Here is a 19686-nt window from a genome sequence, read left to right on the forward strand (position 1 = left end):
TATTTCAATAAAACTATGTTTCCATATTTCATTGGTCTTTAAATTAATTTTTGTATGTACAAGCAAAAAGCTTAATATTTACATATTTATTTTATACAAGGTTATCCTTTAAGGTTTCAAAAGTGAACGTAAATAAAACACTTATTAAATATTTCTTTTTTACAATGCCATCATCCTGAAGAAGTCACTCCTTCCTTCGATCACTAATGGATTCACTCACTTGATAACTGATGCGGTATTTCTGCCCTTATTTTATATTTTCATTCATAAATACCAAAAATTAACAATTATTCAATTGAAGATTTTGTAACAAAGGTTATCTTGTTATTCAAATTTAATATTTTTATGTACCGCTAAAGTTTAAGAAAAACACTTGAATTTTTCATATATATTTTCTCTGTAAGGAAATTTAAAATTGTATTTTAATACAAGAATTCTGTTGATAACATTGGCTACAGTTCCAGTTACCGAAACGGTTAACAGCATATCCTCGAACCGAATGTGCTAATATGCAAAATAATAGTGAGAACAGATATTTTAAAAGCTCTACCTACCGAAAGACGTCGCCATTTTCAGTTCAAAGAAACTAAAACGACCAAATTTCAATTTCAAATTTAAATAAATAATTTAAAATCTGGCCAGTAATTTGCTAACGTACCAAGCATTCAGTTATGGTTTAGAGAACTTTAAATTTCAAGCTAAACACTTAAAAAAAATCATACATATGTATATACATAAAAATGTATTTATTATTCTCATCTTGGACTGGTAAACAGTTTTTTAATAATTCAAAGCATGTGGCTTGGCTCCCGGATAAAAAACCTAATGTGGATTATTAATCTAATTGGAGACAATGTGATTCTCCAATATTACGATTTAATTCAATCGTGTGGATCCAACCGCATCGGGACATTAAAATCTTAAATGTGAATGGATATATTAAATATGCCAAGTTTAGTAAATTTAATCGCTAATCTCATATTCAATTATTTTTATTATTTATTTATAAAAGTATTTTGAAAAGAATCTTATAACTTCTTCGCTGTCTTTTCAATTCCTTAGGAAATCCGTTCGTTATTCTTCTCAGAAAATTTTCTATCTATGCAACTTTCTTACGAAATTTTTTAATCAGATGCATGGTTAAATCTTTATAAATATTTGCTAACATGGGCTAAATTATTGGATGAATTTTAAAAACTCAAAATTTGTACCAATATTGAAACCAATAAATTTTAAGTCTTAATGAATGTTCTAGAAATCGAAAAGCAAGTGAAATTTTATTCAATGTTTTACATTTCGATTACTTTCAAAAACGTCTGAAAACCAGTGAGCATTGAAAGATAATTTTTCATTAGCCCATTTCTCATATGGAACGACTGCACTTGTGATAAGCCTCTGATAGTAGTGTGACGCTTGCTATAAACTAACTATTTTCTGAAAACTCTTAAGTTTAAAAAAAGAAAGTAGAATTCGACTCCTAGCGGTGTAATTTTGTTCTAATTTATTTAAGCACAATTCCGAACAAGTTAAAAATGTTGCACTCGCAATTTATTTTAATGCAACACTTTCTCAAAAACTATTTAAACAACGCATCAAAATTTCAAGCATTTCAAAAACAACCAAATAAATAACTTATTAACCATTTAATTTGTTGATTAACAACTTTAACTTTTATTTTGATCTATACTTAAGGGTAATAAGTTTTCTTAAATCTAGGTTTGCTCTTTGGGCCTCCTGGGCGTACAGCTTTCGGAATATATTCCTTCGCATGCTGATCCAAAGTTCTTCTCCATGGATTAATTCCCAGTTCGAAGAATCGACGTTTAGCTTCCATTTGTCGTGTCTTATTGTCAATCTTATAGATCCTCTCCCACAAATAGATTTCAGGAATTTCCAAATGCCTTGGTCGATTTGCTGATAAATGTTTGAAAATTTCTTCCAAAAATTCACGTTTGTCATTGTCATCGATGTCGGCAATTGTTTTAGCTTCAGGTGACAAATTAGGTTGCAATTCGGAATTCGGTTCCACTGGGGCATTAAGATACAACTCAATTAAATGCCTAGCGACGTCTTCATTGAATCCAATACATTTGCCACTCGCATCGATCTCTTGGAATAAGCTCATTTCTTTGCTTCCCCAGCAGAAATTCACTTTTGGATTATCGTGAACATGATTGGAGTGGATCAGTGTCGTATTCAGTTGGTAACGGTAGAACGACCATTGTTTTCCGTTTGTGATAACTGTTTGAGTGGTCATGGGATAGGTCAAATCGTTGTAGGTGTTGAATCCGTTATAGTTGGCTTGCGCCAATAGCCACCCAAAGCTGGACTGGATGCCTTGTGCATGGAGGACTTCTTGAAAATCTTCAGGGCCGAATTTCGAATTTCGTACGACTAAGTGGTCTCGTGGCTGGAACGAGATAATTCCAAAACCACTTGAACTACCAGGCCAATAACCTGTAAACCAAACAATTTATTCTAAAATCAAGCAACAATCAAAGATGAAGATTACAAACCAGGGATATTTGTGGCATGCCGATAGCTGGTCTTGTAGCCAAGAGTTCGTGCATCAAATTTGTAGATAGGTATCTGCTTGGCCAACTCTTCGGAAGTGCTCTCCTGTATCGACTTGATAGGAGCCAGAGGTAAGCTATGTCGGATGGCTAGGTAAGGTTCGCCAGTATATTGAACAAGGCGATCAACAGGAATATCTAGATTGTCTTTCTGCCATTTGCAACCTCTTCTACTCTCTACGACGTTCTTCGACGGGTTCACTCCACCAACCGCCCAGAATGCTTCATGTCTTGGATTAAGATCAATTTCGACCTCTGACAAGTGTCCGGCATCGGCGCCCAGTGAATTAATCAAAGTTCTGTTGAGGTTTTCAACAAGCATCTGTCCCAGCATTTTATCTTTCTGTTGAGGAGACAACGACTCATCTAAACCATATTTCTCCCTAGAAACAAAAAATTAAAATTTGGTTAATTTGATGTCGAAGACACTAGACCAACGTACTTGAAAAATTCATGGGAATACTCGAGAGCTTCTTGAACGTTTTTCGAAATAGACTTTACAAATGATTCCATTTGAGCCTTGCTATTTTCGTCTTTTGCTGCGTTGTTGGGTAATTTCTCGTAGGCCTCCAAAACTGTTCGAGTGTAATGCTGATTTAGAGGCAAACAATTGTAAGGATTTTCGGCACTATTCAACATAACCGTCTTGAATCCATAATACCGGGGCATGTTGATTTTTATAAGTTTCTCTTCTACAGTGGGAACGGACTGTATTTGTTCATGCCATGACTGCTTTTCACGTCTCATGCGTGCTTCGCGGGACAATTCGAAGATTTCTGGATACTCTGGTTTGTCGGTGTATTCGTCGGAGGCAACATTTAGCTGAGGTTGTGCGGCATAGTGGCGTTTTGTTTTAATTGATTGCCTCAGATAATGGCATCTGGAGCTGCTTCTTTTTAAAGCAAACATATTTTGGAAAACTTAAATTTTTAATGAAAATCGTGAGAAAAAACCCAAATGCAGAAAATTTGGTTATGAAATATTATTTTTCGTTGACATTTGGTATTGACAGTTTTCTTGACATTGGTGAGTGTGTTCATGGGTATGGTAAAAAGGCGTGTTCCACAGTGCACCGTTTCTGGAAATAAAACTTTTCGTAGAAGTTTTAAAAAGGCGGATTGGCTTATAAAACAGAAGAAGTTGTCAGGAGTGTGTTATACGAAGCATGTATGCCTCAGAAAAATAAACTCTTATTACATAATACGATAAATTAGTTCTGGATGGATTCTTATTAAATTTATGTACACTTTTGTTGTAATTTAATTGCCAGAATTTGACACTTATTTCTTTTATTTTATTTTGTAATCTTTTTAATTATTAAAAATCATGAAAAACTTAATTTGGTGAAATACGGCACAAAATACCATTTGTTTCCTGACAGAAACCTTTCAGGCTGTAAAATAAAGTGGTTTTCCAACTCAATTGAATAAAGTCATACAAAATTTAAACAGATTATTTTTATTAATATATATATTTAAAACACGCTTTTTTAATTTTTTCTTTAGCAGATTATAATTTGTGAATGTATTCATATTTTTATTATATGTTAAATCAGATTTTCTAAAAGATTCAACACCGATCATTCTCCTATTTAGCATGCTAATAACCAAATTAATTTTATTACAATATCTACTACAATCTCTGTAAAAAAGACAGCATAGAATTGACATTTGTAAAATTTGCAAACGTAAACAACACAAAAATATTTGATTAAAATTAAATTTTAAAATGGATTCGATCTATTCAATAATAGAAGGCATATGTAAATATATTGGAAAATATGGCAGAAGCAAGGAGGCAAAAAGTATATAAAGACAAAATTAAACATTATTCAAAATATGACGATACAAGGTTTTATCGGTGCTATGGGTAAATATTTTTTTTTCAGCACAATTATATATTAAAACAAATATTATTCTTATTATATATTAAAAAAAGTATTATTCTACTTACTTTTTTATAAAATATTGCCACAAACAATGAACGGACAACAATCAAAATAAATCTCAACTCTTGTGAAATGGAAAGTATTTGTTGCGTGTGAAAACGACAGTGCAAACCATTGAGTTTAATTTAATATAAACTGTCCGTTTATAGTTGAGTTTCCCAACAATAAATTTAACTGGGCTTTAGCCCTTAACCTTACTATTAAAATGTTTATTGGTAGGGCAAAATATTTAAAACTTAGTCAAATATTTAAGTGAGCTTTAATTTTGATTATTGGTAAGGCCCTAAGTCTTGGAGAGAATTTTGTAAAGCTTAATTTTAGCTCAATCTTCGTACTATTTTTGCCAATTCGTTTGAATTCAATTTTAGTTCGGATTTGTTTTTTTCTTAATACAGAATAGAATTATGATTATGAGGAATTTTATTTGCATAAGTATATCATTTTTTTGATAGAGACTCTGTTTTAAAAACACTTTCCCTTTTATGGAACGAGATTAAACTTTTGTATACAAATACAAAATACAAAATACTATAGCGAACTAATTGCCGCCCCAGTTTGTTTTTCCCGAATGTAGTACTATACTATAGTTTTTCAATATCTATAAACATGACATTAAATAGATCTAAGCTTCTTGTAAATGTTTAAGTTGACTTCTGATAATATTTTAGTGTTTATTTATGAAATCGTATGGAAGCCCTAAAAAATGCGTTTTGATCTATTTTGCTAAAAATGATGTGCATTCATCAATCTTTTTGGCTGAATTCGTTCACTTTACGAAAGTCTCCACTTTCCAATTTTTTCCTTGCCGTCAAATGAATCAGCTGTCACTTTTAAAAAATCGTACATTTTATAATCGTCGTATCGTAGTCGTTCGTGCCGCCGCAATTTATTCTGATAAAAGAGATTTCTATTCTTCTTCAATAATTATTGATAAATTAATTCATATATAAAAAAGGTGCCCTTTAAAAATTTTACAACTTGCTAGTTCAAGGAATAAATTTATATATACATTGAGTTTGTTTTTTTTAAATAAAGAACTAATTTACGTGGAGAATTTCCAAAGGAACTTATAAAAAAGAAAAATCATGAGGTAATTTATTTTCTGAATTTTCTAAACCAACATACACTACAACTGTGTAGTAGTACAGCCATTGCCGCCGAATCAAATTTCGACTTCTCGAGTATTGAAAATTGCATTCTATGCAAAAAAAAAGAAGGACTGGAAGTCTCTCTCTCTTGTAATACAAAGCAAGAATAGTTTCAAGCCCCGTTAATCTTTATTTAAATGCAGTTTCTTTTGCAAATGACTAGGATTAGAAAAAGAAGTGGATTTGTTGTTTTCTGTTATGTCGGCTATCATTAAATATACAAACGCTTCCATTGCCGCCGTCGTTGTCGTCGTCGCCGCCAAGTTGTCTATATTGGGGCATGCCATGCCTAGCATTTATGCAAAACTTGATGAGTATTCTTCTAACCAAACTTATGCAAATTTGGGTAAGAATTCAATTATCTTTGATTCATTTCATCTCGTGAGAAACAGAAAGCATGTTTAAAATAGTAAAATGAAAATAAAAGTGAAGCGTAGGTAGGTATACGGTATACTACGGCTTAGTTATAGATTTATGCATATCTATGTCTATATTTAAATTGAAACAATTTGTGTAGTTTTTATATCTAAAAAGTTTAAGAAAAAATAAAACATTTTAGTAAGATTATAAATAAAAAAATCAAAACGAAAAACAAACAAGTGGTTTGATTTTGAATGCAGAAATAGTTCGGCACATATTAACTTAGTTGGTAAGGCTAACGCCCATATCATGTTGATAATGTATGTGAAAATAAGAGATTTTTGTTTGTTTAAATAATTTTATCAATAGATTTGTTTTTTTCTACTGCCTCTGGCAAGTTCAATTCTACTACTTTAGTAAAGGTTGCATTCGTAGCTCCATCTTCAGCTTCATATTTTAGAGATTTTCTCTATGACCATACATTCATATCGGTAACGCTTTTTACAACTTCTTCCACAGCTTTTACCATTGTCTACAGCCAAGAATGGTATTAGTCGAGGAAGTTGAAGAATTTTCTTTAATAATTTAAAGGCTATCTGCAGAGAGCACTTTTCACAAAAATTAAAATGTTCAAAAAACTGATTTTTTTAAAGTACCTAGGTTTAAGTATCTACTGTATAAAGAGAAAGACTACACAAATCGTTATGAAATATAAAATCTAGTTTTGTTAAGTATGTTGGTAAAGTTGGTAACAAGCAAGATTATAATTCCCATCGAAATATTCGTTTGGAGAATTTCCGTAGCGTAAGTGAATTCCAATAGGAACTGTGTTTATATCGAGTTATCCGTTCCGAAAAAAAAAATGGAATGAAGCATACAATTGCATTTGTTTGAACAAACAGTTTTTATATAAATTAGAAACATAATTATATACATTTCTTTCTTTTTTTTTTGGTGTTGGTCGTCCTGAACTTTTACCGTAGAAATATCCGCAGTTTCAAGGTCACTGTTTGGTTCTTGCATTTTTGTCCGATACTCAGTTTCTTTATCACACTTCTCTGTGCCATCTGTGACCTAGCTCCAAAACCGTCTATGGGATCTTTGAAGTTTATAATAACAGTTTCTTTGTCTGCAATAAAGCCTTTTTCTGATTGAACCATTCTACCACTAGTTGATTCTGCGTCTTTCTTATTCTTGAACAGTTTTATAATCACTCTATCCATCTATACCATCTTAAAAAGTTACTTTTTAAGTTTCAAAATATATTTTCAACCATTTACATTTCAAATTGGCGATTCAAGTGAGTTGACCTGATCCGCAAAATCGCCAAACTGCCGAAAAATCGCAGCTACACCTATTTTTGTGGACATAATCTTTACATTTTCTTCTTTTTCTAAATAAAACAAAAAATTTAATTTAAATAGTAGAAGAACGTTATTGTTAATATTTTACCTACAATTTGTTTTCATTTTCGAATAGATTGCGCAATGATTTTTCATCGGACAACTTCCGAAGAAATACATCGCATAGCTAATTCAAAATTTGTTGACTATTTGCATTGCGTCGTTGCGTTGCGTTCTTCCGAACGGATACCTCAATAGATTTATATATTAATGCTGTTAAAAGTAGTACTCAAAAATAAAGTCTATAACCAACAGGACGAGAAAACTTGTTAACAATAGTTAACTAGTGTTATTCTAGACGTTTAGATTGTTAAAATTTATAACATTATGACATCATTACATCGTTCCTAATCGCATTGTTTAAGTGTCAAATAGTTACGTTTTTTAACAATTAACAACTCAGTTCGGAAGCTGTTTTTCGTTGATTCCTCTCTTTTCTTATGGTAAAAAAAAACAAACGTTACATTCAGGAAGTGCTTTATTATTCATCTCATCATTTTTATTAAATTTCTTCAGTTTTTCTTTCATTGTTTATTTTGCTATTTAAGGGGGTCATCCCATGTAACGGACTGTATTTTAAGGAATTTTTAGAAGTTTCAAGTCCTCTTAACTATGAAAATACGATGCCTGGTCCATATTCCTTCCTCTTTTTTTTAAACTCTTTCAAAGCAGATTGTTCGGCTCTTGAATCCATGGCTTGTTTAACAGCATCACTTACGGGCCGCTCAGAACGTGAGATTCGCTTTTCATTACGTTTCTCAACATAAGTATGGGCTTCGCGGCCTATAGGGCATCGCATAACCGACGTTACTTTTAAATTACCTTCAAAACCTTCATTAAAGACTTCCTGAATAACTTTATCAGTAGTTTACCTGGTCCTTTTCCACCGATTCCTTAATTTGTTTTATCTTTTTAACAGCCAAATGTCGTATCTTTAAAACTTCGAATTTAAAAAAATCCCTTTTTACCGTATTCTTGGCATATTTAACCAGCAATTTATAAAAAAAAATCGATTTTTTGAACCCATCACATGGGATGACCCTCTTAAAGCTACAATCGATGGTGGTACCTAGTTTGACAGGTCAATAATTTCTAACAATTGTCGTTCTAAAAATACCATTTACATTTCCAGCTTTTAAAATATTTGTAATCCTATATTTCTTACCACGTCTTCACATTTATGTTTCATATAATCCACAAGGGCCTGCCATCTCTCCAATTGGATATTTTTTTTCCATCCAGTATCCACTGTGATCGTAAAAAGTTGATGGTTAGTAGTAGGATTGTTATTTATCAGTAGGATTGTTATTTAGTAGTAGGATTGTTATTTTTCAACTTGTTTACGTCTAAGTGAATTTTAATTCAGCACTTCCAATGTACGAATTTACTTTTATCCGTCCATAAATTATTCTGCCCTTCCCAAATAAGATTTATAAGACTAAGTCAAATTTCTATATATAGGTGTTAAGATTACATATTATGAATCATAGTTTCACTTTTATGTCTGTCTCCACAACTATGGCAATAAGTGTTGTAAGAGATTCCCAACTTTGCTTCATGCTTTTCTTACGGCCAGTGTCTGTATCTGCACAAAAGACCGATAGAACGGTTTTCGTTATGGGTAGGCCATATATTTCTAGATATAATACACTTCGTTAGATTTACGCCGCGCCGTCCTCAAGTGAGCAATGAAGTTCATCCAGACATTGTTGGACCAGTGTATAGGGAATGTTGTAGTCCTTACCAATAATGTTTATATAAGAAATATGAAAAAAATGAAAATATTGATATCAACTAATTAAACATAATCTGCTACTTTAATGACCACAAATAACTAACAATTGAAAAAATTTGCTTATTTAATGGATTTCAGAGACAAGAGACAAGGGTTGGGTTCAATCTCAGATAAAAAAGGTGTCCGGAAACCTTTTTATTAGTGTTTTACTTGTAAAAAATAAGCTGATCCAAAACAGCTGGGCTGATAGCCCAAAACGAAATCCAGCCTCCACAAATTTTGTTTTCTTTTGATTAAATATGTGAAGTTTTCGGTGATATATTCAATAATAAATATTAAATATTTAATATTAATTAAACTTGTTTAAGCCTGGTATTCAGGACAGACGATTGCTTCCGTTGCAATGCCTTTATTTTTCTTCATGAATTCGACGAGAGCCAAAAATTGATGTCGATTTGTTTGCTTGTTTTTATCGTTCCTTGAATGAATTTTAAAATTTTATATTTTATAGTGGATAAAATTAAAATAAAGCTAACTCACATTTATATATAATTACAATCAAGAAAGAATTGACGAAATCGAACAGTGAATAATAATAAACAATTTCGCCTGTGAATCAGCCAAAAAAAGCAGTTGGATTTTAACTTGCCGAACAAACATTATGACTTTTCAAATTCGCCTTCGAATTCTTTAATTGGTCGAAAAGAAAACGATTCGCCGCGAATCCCATAATCAGGTCCCAGTTGATTAGGCATGGTGGTGAATTTAAACGAACTTGAAAATTGATTTCAAATTTGTTTGTTGATGTTTAATGTCTATCTGCCTTTTGGGAACAGCTTAAATATGTTTTATTTTCGCTCAGCTATCAAAATTTAGCTATAGGAATCGTTTAATAAGAGCAATATTTTCAAGTGTCAATTTAAATTTGTACTACACAATGTCGATTGTAAGGTTTCCCAGCGCAAGTGTATATAGATCATCATCATCACATCAGCGGCCAGTTCCATTCGTTCCATCTTCTCTTACGCAACTAAGTCCAATAATTAATAGCGTCTTATATGATTGAGATTCGGAGTCTTTCTTCTTTGATTACCAATTACTTTTGTGTTATTACTTTTTGTTCAAAAATTGAATCTGAATTTTGTAATGTTAAAACATTTTGGATTTAGTTTGATTGTCTTGATAACACAAAACTTGCTTCTTAGATTATAATAAACAATAAGTATATTAATATAAAAAAAGATCATTGTGCTTAATTTTTGAATTTAATTCATTACTTGGCCATCAGTCCAATTTGTTTATTTGATGCCGGTTTTTTTGTTTCAGTTAATAAGATGAAAACATTAATATTTTGTATTATTTTTTATTTTATTTGCAGTCAATAAAAAATAAGTTCGTTGCAAGAACGTTCAATTCCCGAACTTAATTGTTTGAAGCTGACATGTTGAGCCATTTAAAGTGCTGCTTAAAAAAGTAATCAAATAATCTAACATCCAATGCGAACAAGTTGAGGTAATCTTCGTTTAAATAATATATACAGGGATCAGGAATACACAGCATAGATTCTAGAAAATTTGCTTTTATTTTATTTGTTTTTTATTAATAAACCTCAACAAACGCTATTTATTTAAATATAAAATTAAGATGTTCGCAACAGATTTAAAAATTTTAACATTAACTACAAATGATGTAAAGAGCGAGAATAATTCGCCAATGATAAGATATCAAAAACAACAAAATTTATCACAAAAATATCAAAACAATAATGTAATACACCATCACAACAACAATAACAATAATAATAGCAACAATAGAAAGAAAGTTCCAAAAGTCCCTGTAGTAAATAGTAACAATAACGCAAATAAGAATCATCACAATACCAATAGTCAGTCTTATGCAACGAACAATCACAATCATAATCACAATCGCAAAAAACTCAATAATCATCAATTAAATAATAACACTTGCACTACAAAATCAAATAGCAATATGATTAAAAATCAAAACACTCACACACCCACAAGCGGTGGTAGCAACGCCAATATAGTTATTAAAAATAACACAAATAACCTTTGCAGTGATCGTGATCAAATCGTGGTACCAAAAAGCCGCTGTGATAGCTTAGTCAGTAAAAATATTGCAAGTGACCTAATCTCTACGTCAACGTTTCAAAAACCTTCAACTAGCTCAAATTCATTAGTTTCGTCGTCTTCATCTTTGTCGTCATCATCATCGTCATTATCCTCCTCAACTAATATTGGTAATAATAGTAGTTTTAATAATAACAGTAATAATAATAATAAGGGCCGAGTAGCGATTCGATTTGGCACTACTGTATCGAATCATCAGCGCAAAAAGTCACAACAAATTGAAGAAGATATTAATAGTAAAAAGTCTCCAATTCCCATAATGGTGGTCAGTACCAGTGGGGGTTCGAATAATAATTATCAACAACTGCCAGCTGTTTTCACAGCGCCCATTTGCACAACATCGAGTGCTCCTTCATCTGCCCCTGTCTCACCGAGCTCGTATTCTCTCGATTTTTTACATTCGGTTGGTGTACAAATGGCGGGTGGTGCAGATCCTCGTCATTTGGGGAATAACCATCATCATCACGTTTATAGCAATAGTGCTACGGTATCTCCTGCTCGAAGTGCACATAATATGATTGTTCAAGGCCAGCGAATAATCTACCAGGACATACCTCCTCCAGAAAAACGAACCCTCCTCCTAGACCATACCCAACATAAGTATAGTCCGAAAGTTCATTCGCCTACATACAGTGACTATCAGAGCTATGATATTCCGATTCTGATAAACCAGAATCATCATCCTGGAGGCGATTGTTTTTCCTCACCGTACAACTACCCGCCATTAAACAACAACTACAAACGCAACAGCTTCATTCCCGTTTCCTACCCATACCAAAAATCACACAATGAAGGTTATGCGAGTGGAAACAATACACCAAACCAAACGTACAATCGAAACAGAAATCAATCGAAAGCGTGGAACAATGGCAATGCTAACGCGCACAAGAATGCTTCCAACGGAATGCCGAAACACAATGGGGAATATGCCAATTCCAATTCAAACTCCCAAAATATGAATCGCGTTAAAAACCATCAAAACATTAGGAACCTAACCTATGTGACAACAGATTCCAATAATAACAAGTATTTGGATGGAAGCAGTAGATCGCAATCATCCAGTCCAAAATCAGAGAATCCGGTGGCGATTAATAACAAGGCAACAAACAAATCTGAGTGTCCACCGCCTGTGAATACTCTCACTCAGATTCCAGGAAAAGGCGAAACATTAAATGCCGTTGATATCGCACACTATCGGGTCGCAAGCGAAGGTTATGAATCGGATTCTTCGAATTCCAGTTGCGGCAAAAAAGCCAATGCAGGACATCGTAATTTTCTCTCCTCTTCATCTTCGTCAATATCGTCTACGGAAATTCCTTATCAACCACCCTCGAGTATTGGTTTTAATTTCCCAACATCGTTTACCGAAGAAGACGTTATGCAGACTTTTTATGGATCAGAACATAACTTGGCGCATTTATTGCCGGCATTGCATGCCCAATTTATGTGTAGTGCTCATGGAATCTATCCTCAAAATGAAAATTCAACCGAATTCCAACAACAACAGCACCAACATCAACAACACCAACACCATAAAAAGAGGTCAATTAAAAGCATTTTAATTTAATTTTATTAAATTTTACATTAAAATTTTGTTTGTTTTTTTCTTTCTACAATTTAGTCAAACACATCGCAGTTCTTATCGAGGAGGAAGAGGTCGCAACTACATTCACAACAACGTTCGTTCGATTCATTTAACTAATGAGTTTTTATTTACACCTCCAGATAGATTTCTTGCCCGATCGCATCTCGTTGAAATAAAAGAAGTTCCTCGTACATTGCTGACGTGTTCAAAGTGGGATAATTTATCACAAGGCATTTGGAACAAATTTATTAATGCACAACAAACTGAAGACACATTCAAGAGGAAAATGAAACTTTGGCGATATTTGTACATTATTGTAAAGGTAAAGGAAACAATTATAATAAAACTAAATTTAAAATTTATTTAGTTGTAGAAAATAAACCAACTGATTTAGAATTACTTTAGAAAACAGGAATAAATTGAAGACAAGAATCAAACTTTTATTATTTTAAGGAAGACAATTTTTATTTGATTCAATAGTAGGGTCAATATAATCTTAATGTTTAAAAATTATTATACGCCTGCGACTCAAAGGATCCATCTGCTCAGTCCAGTTTTGAAAGTCCCTCGCTTTTATTTCGGTCTGTATCTCCCGAATAAATCCTTTAATATTGGCTTCCAGTGCGTTAATAGAAGAGAGTTTGTCGCTATAGATATGAGCCTCACAAAAATAGTCTTAAGTTATTAAATCGCAAGTAGGTTGCTAAGGAACCGGCCCTAAAACTAAAATTAACTGTTCACCGGACACGCCTCATAAATCGCCCATTGTTACGCGTACCGTATAGCATGTAGCACCGTGTTGAATTTACATATTACGCAAGTCAAGCTATTCTGTTTTGCCCAAAAAAAAGTGTGTTCGCTCAGTAGCGTTCACCATCCACAGTAACGAACTTTTCGATTCGAATCAAATTTTTAAGACGACCCAAAACCATCATACCATAATTTGGTGCTCAAAACAGTGAATTTTTCTGCATGCATTTGAAGCTCTTGCAATGCTTCTGGCTGCCCTACAATATAAATACGGCAGTTATGCTTTTTCACGTATCCATTTAACCAGAGATGATCTTAATCCCTGAACAGATTTTTGGATAGAAAAATGAATGTTAAACCAATTTCAGCCAAATTTTAAAGATGGTGAGTCGTTTGGCTTCCATTTTTATTAAGGCTAAAATCCTTCCTCAAAATTTCCTACGTATTGGATTAATCTTGCAACAGACCAATTGCTGCGATCGACATCGAATCGATAGTTCACGGTTCGATCACTAAAAATGGGCGATACAGCTACATATTCAGATTCATTAGAAATCTAAAATCTACTCAAGTATGTTTGTGGTTAATGTCCAGACTGCGATTCAAATTTGGTGCGAAATTTAGTCACAATTACCCGAAAAGTCGCCTCGGTAGGTAGACAATAAAGTGACCACAAAATAGAAGAAGCGCCCGATAAAATTTCTTAACAGAGCAGTTAATAAAATACAATAATATGCAAGCGTTGTTCGTTTTTAAGACGATTCAAAATTAAATAATAGACCGAAATGAAGATTTTTGACAGTGTTGCCAAAAAAAAATTCGTGCTGGAAATATTAACAAACTCACAAAAACACAAGCAGTGCCCTGTCTAGTGAATATTTTTATAAATTTTCTTAAATTCTGCTTAAATAGGAAAATAATAAAATAAATAAGTACAATATATTTTTATTTCGATCAAAATACATAAAATATTTATAATTGTATCGTTCAAGAATGCGTATCCCCGGCTTGGCCTTTATTTAGTTGGATCCACAATGTCAGGATTTGGTGCGGATACATCTGATATTGATATGTGCCTTGTATCACGAGCAATGTCTAATATAGACCCAAGAATGGAAGCTTTATTTAATTTAACTCTTTTAAGAGACTGTTTAATCAAGACTGGTAATTATATAACAAAGAAAAAGTTGTTTGTATTATTTTCATTTTTCCTAATTTTTCAGGGGAATTTGAAAAATTCAATTTAATTGGAGCTAAAGTTCCTATTCTTCGATTTAAGGATAGAGTACATAATCTCGAAGTTGATTTAAATTTTAACAATTGTGTTGGAATCAGAAATACACATTTGTTGTTTTGTTATTCTCAACGTAAGTTTAATTTCCATTTTTTAAATGTTGTTTATTTATTTTTCAGTGTGAATTCGTGAGAAAGATTTGTTATATAAATAATTCAAATGGCAGTTGTTTATGATCTTACTCGTCGTCGTGTGGAAATTGAATCACAGCGATTCGCTCAGCATAATTGCAACATATTATTATACTGAGCGAACTATGTTCATAATTGTTTTTTATTTCGTAGTCGATTGGAGACTGCGGCCGCTTGTACTTGTTATAAAACTATGGGCTCAATATCACAACATCAACAATGCTAAAAACATGACAATATCTAGTTATTCTCTAGTGTTGATGGTTATACATTTTTTGCAATGTGCTGTTAGTCCACCTGTATTGCCTTGTTTACACGAAATGTATCCTGATAAATTTACCTTAATTGTAAGTTTTATACATTCAAAATTTTATAATACAAGAAATTGCGCTAAGTTATTAACTAACTACAGCATCGATCAAATGATTTCGGTCATGTGGACATGAATGAAACAATGGCTCCATATGATTCTCAGAATACTCAGCCAATAGGACAGTTGTTCCTTCAATTTCTTCAATACTACAGTAATTTTAAGTAAGTTTTATTAAGAAATGAAGATTTTGGGATATATTCTTATTTCTACTTCTTTTTTATTGTAGTTACTCTCAATTCGCTATTTCTATAAGAACAGGAGCATTAATTCCAGTCGAATATTGCCGTCAAGCAAAATCATTGAAAAATGACATTCATCAATGGAAGGAGTTGTGCATAGAAGGTAGAGATCATTATTTTATATGAGTATATTATTCGGGAGCGAAAAGAAATATATATTATGTATTTTTTTAGAACCATTTGATCTCACAAATACTGCCAGATCTGTGTACGACTATGATACATTCGAAAGGGTGAAACTAGTATTTATAACCTCATACAGAGTGCTACAGGAAACACTTGATATAAATTCTATATTCACACCACTTGTTCCAGTTTGGCCAGTACAAGAAAACTAAATTTTGCGCACCAGCACCATAAAAGTGCTTTCGCAAATACCAAACAAAAAACAACAACAACACCAACAAAACATCAGCAAACAAGAATGATACAAATGAAAAAAGATATCACCATTCGTGTTGAATGCATAAAGTAAGTCATTTATTTATTTTCGTTATAATGTAAGATATTCGAAACAAAAATACGAATACAAAATAGGTTAGAAGGTTTTCTTTTTTTAGATAAAACTTAAATCTCTGTACATAACATTTTTATAAGATGAAAATATCCTATAAAATTAAAAAGACTGATTAGCTAGAAAATATTTGTTATAAAACATAATAATTATGTATTCATAACAAAAAAAAAATACGTAGCGTAATTATTATTATTGAACTAATAACTTTTTGTGTTTTCTTGTTTGTAAGTAAGTTAAATGTGTCTTATTTTTTTTTAAGTGTGAATTTGGACAGATAAAAATTGAAAAAAAAAGAACAAAATATTGATAGTAATTCCTCTTTGAATAGACTGATTAATTATTAAGGTATTATCTCTTGTGTCCACCTTTAAACGAAAAATGTATAAAACTTATTTTATTGAATGCCATTTCTGTGTTTTATGACTACGCAATGTACTTTTAAATGGTATTTATGTTACACTATCTATATTGATGAAATTTCAATTAATAATATTTCGAACGTCTTAAAACAAGTTACCTTCTAAGGTTTCAAATTCAATAAATTTACTTTATTTTTAATACTGATTTATTTAAAAACTTACGATTTGCAGATAAATTGATTGATTGGTTTTTATTTTGATAAACAAAAACAAGAAGCATGACTTTGCCGTCTGCCTAGTTGACTAATCATAAAACAAAATAAGAGCTCAATAATATATTTAAAAAAACTTTCAATTATAATTCTACTTCTATAGAGAAGAGCTAGCGTGCAGAATTGATATAATTTTGTAACTTCCATATTGTTAAGCAAGAGTATAACTTGATTTTGCGTCAGTATTTCGCTACCAAAAGTATTCCTTTATGTTTCTTTAAAAACTGGACATCTTCCAACAAAGTGTAAAACATATTCCCTTTCTTTTAAATTGCACTATGAGCATATAACTGGTAAGTCATCTCTTTGAGGTATAAAATTCAGCTGCTTAACTTCACCGCTCAATTTAACCATCATTGAAGTTTCGACAATGCTATTATTGTACCTAAAATAATTCCTCTCTTCCAAGTTGTGATTTATTTGAAAGTAGAGCTGCCTGTAATAGATCCTATAGCGTCATGCAAGTATTTTTTCTCGTTGTTTTATATCCACTGCGGAAATAATTTTTTTTTCTTTATAAAGTACCAACGCATTTACAACTGATGTTGAAAGAAGGAACTTAAAAGTTATTTTGTGATACCATCATATGGTTTTTCGCAGAGGCGTAAAATAGCAAGCCATTTGATCGGATATGTCAATACCTTGTTTGGCATGATTGTAGTCAACGATCATTTTCAATTTGTTGGTTTCCTGACCATTTCTATCCCGTTTTCCAGTTGCAACTTCCTCCAATCCATGTTTTGTGCCCATTATTAGGACATCGCGCTTATCTTTCCATTAAGCATAAACAATACCCGAATTTTCAAGCCCTTTTATTTCGTTTCTCCTTAGCTTGGCATTAGTAACATCTCTAGGATTCCCTTGTCTGTTACTGCGTAGAATACCGATAATATAAGTCTGACGTCCAAGGAGTTCTTTGGCTAAGGAAACAGATGTGTAGAAATTATTCGTCGCAATCGTTCTACCACTGTCTAGATATTTTTTAGCTAAGTCCAAGACAATTTGTGTTGAATGTGTACTAGTTTGGGTAGGTTTTCCCCTTTGATTACCTGTACCCGACTGGATCACAAAGTTTATACACTTTTTTACCATACTTATGTGATTTGCCTGGGTTATATTGCCGAAATTGCAGTCTACCACGTCGAGACACCATCGATTCATTAACTGCCACAACTTCGCTCGGATTTCTAGCGTTCATAAAGTTTTTTACAAGCAGTTCCAAAAGTACACTTACTTTTCCTAAGCGGTTACCACTTATAAAAGAGTTGTCCGCAAAGTGGATCTGCGAGATCACTTGGGGCACATATGAATTCTTGAAGAACCTGTCAGTACTCCAGTAGTGAGCAATAGATGGGTGTTTCACTATTCTCATATACACGACTGAAAAAAAATTGTATTTCCTGCTCGTTGGTATCTGTCCGTAGCCTTGCGCGAGTTAAAGAAAAAGAGTTTTTTAGTTTTGTGCTTTAGTTCTTTTTATTGCGGAGGTATATTCACGACTGAATTTCTAGATGTACATTTTTGTAGGTTGTTCGATCATATATATTTCACATTTATTTTTAAAATGCTGATCAAACAATTTACTTAATATAATATTTTACAATTTGATATTTTAATAATTGTCAATTTGACATTTTAATTAATTTATATTACATTTTATATTGAGCTCATTGCATATCCGTTTGGGGTTGTTGGACTATAATGGTGTCGAAGGTCACCATACAAATATGTAACTCGCGCGAAGAATGCGCCCCAAAAATTGGTTTGCATTAGCATTTGTTTCGGTAACAATAAATTGATAAACATCTTCCGTAACCATTAGTTGAAAAATGTCTATAGGCTTTACTGATGCTTGTGGTTGTGGTTAAATATCAGCATTCGGCTGAAAAGTGAAACTTTTAGACGATTATAAGTTCTCCAGGAAATTCGAAGCCACAAAATCCATATCATCATTATCGGAATCATTCGGTTGCGTTTTCCATAGAACATGTAGGGATTTGAACGATCAAAAGACTTGACCTTTGTTGTGATTGTTTTCAACTTCTTATAATCTTAAAATAACAAAGCAAGCACTTCTTAAATAAAATTATTAATTTATTGAATAAGAATCTATGTCTAAACACGTTCAACTATCAATCAAGAGTAGATATCCTTTCTTCCAATCAGTTTTAAAAAATGGTCGGTCAAAATATTATTTGCAATTGGTACCATTGCTTGTTTATTCCAGGGTTGTCAACAACCTTCAACCCGGAGATCGATTATCAACGGTAGCGAATAAACAATTTTCTTAAATTTGATCTTACTGACTTTGTCTCAATTCAACGAGGACTTTGAATGGCTTTCGAATAAAGACCATCAAAGCGAGCGAAATACAACGACGAGATTTGTTAAAAGTAAAAAGACAGTTAAAGTTTTAAGGCGAATTTATAAATATAAAAAAGATGGCGATTGGTATAATGTGAGTGCCAGATTTGAATTTTAAACGTCAATTTTGACAGTTACAGAATTTGAATTTAAATCCAAGGTATTTAAGAATTATTTACAACATTTAAAAATAAAAGTTAATGATGTAATGATTAGTAGTAATAATTTGTGCTTCAACAGGGTTGTAGTTTGTCGAACAATTATTTTATTTCAATCATTATATGTGAATTATAAATAGAAACTTGTTGACAAGAAGCTTCAGAGATATTCATATTTATCAGGTGCCATGTGACCCGCCGGTAGTGACACACATAAAACACTCAAAAATTGACACACCAAAAAACACGAGAACTATTTATAAACACTAAACAAACACTTTTATGCAATTAAAAATTGTATGGTGGCAGGGAACGTGTTGAAGCTTT

The 19686-nt window shown here is 32.3% G+C and overlaps 2 protein-coding genes across 3 annotated transcripts; one reads left to right on the forward strand and one right to left on the reverse strand.

Moving 5' to 3' along the window:
• Positions 1–1628: 1628 nt before the first annotated feature.
• LOC129947315 (28S ribosomal protein S30, mitochondrial) lies at positions 1629–3569 on the reverse strand. The gene is made up of 3 exons (XM_056057835.1): positions 3016–3569; positions 2517–2956; positions 1629–2457 (listed from the first exon to the last, which is right to left on the reverse strand). The coding sequence occupies exons 1-3, from the start codon at positions 3480–3482 to the stop codon at positions 1688–1690; spliced, it is 1677 nt and encodes a 558-aa protein (XP_055913810.1). The 5' UTR covers positions 3483–3569; the 3' UTR covers positions 1629–1687.
• Positions 3570–5389: 1820 nt separating this feature from the next.
• LOC129944336 (putative uncharacterized protein DDB_G0289263) lies at positions 5390–16160 on the forward strand. 2 transcript variants are annotated; one of them, XM_056053693.1, is made up of 10 exons: positions 5390–5611; positions 10546–12859; positions 12939–12973; positions 13043–13224; positions 14645–14816; positions 14876–15019; positions 15231–15424; positions 15490–15611; positions 15677–15792; positions 15864–16160. In XM_056053693.1, exons 2-10 carry the CDS (start codon positions 10812–10814, stop codon positions 16025–16027), a joined length of 3177 nt encoding a protein of 1058 aa, XP_055909668.1. In that variant the 5' UTR covers positions 5390–5611; positions 10546–10811; the 3' UTR covers positions 16028–16160. The 2 variants fall into 2 exon arrangements, with proteins under 2 accessions (XP_055909668.1, XP_055909669.1); XM_056053694.1 differs by lacking the exon at positions 5390–5611 and adding an exon at positions 5799–6015.
• The last annotated feature ends 3526 nt before the right edge of the window (positions 16161–19686 follow it).

The sequence above is a fragment of the Eupeodes corollae genome, chromosome 2 (assembly GCF_945859685.1).
Source record: "Eupeodes corollae chromosome 2, idEupCoro1.1, whole genome shotgun sequence".
Lineage (NCBI taxonomy): Eukaryota > Metazoa > Arthropoda > Insecta > Diptera > Syrphidae > Eupeodes > Eupeodes corollae.

Excerpts from the sequence above, each read along its gene's own strand:
- LOC129944336 (XM_056053693.1), top strand. The coding sequence starts at position 10,812 with ATGTTCGCAACAGATTTAAAAATTTTAACATTAACTACAAATGATGTA. Across the intron at positions 15,020-15,230 it reads GTTGTTTTGTTATTCTCAAC|TCGATTGGAGACTGCGGCCG; the intron begins GTAAGTTTAATT and ends TTTATTTCGTAG. Across the intron at positions 15,793-15,863 it reads GAAGGAGTTGTGCATAGAAG|AACCATTTGATCTCACAAAT; the intron begins GTAGAGATCATT and ends GTATTTTTTTAG.
- LOC129947315 (XM_056057835.1), bottom strand. The coding sequence starts at position 3,482 with ATGTTTGCTTTAAAAAGAAGCAGCTCCAGATGCCATTATCTGAGGCAA. Across the intron at positions 2,957-3,015 it reads TATTCCCATGAATTTTTCAA|GGAGAAATATGGTTTAGATG; the intron begins GTACGTTGGTCT and ends TTTTGTTTCTAG. Across the intron at positions 2,458-2,516 it reads GCATGCCACAAATATCCCTG|GTTATTGGCCTGGTAGTTCA; the intron begins GTTTGTAATCTT and ends TTTGGTTTACAG.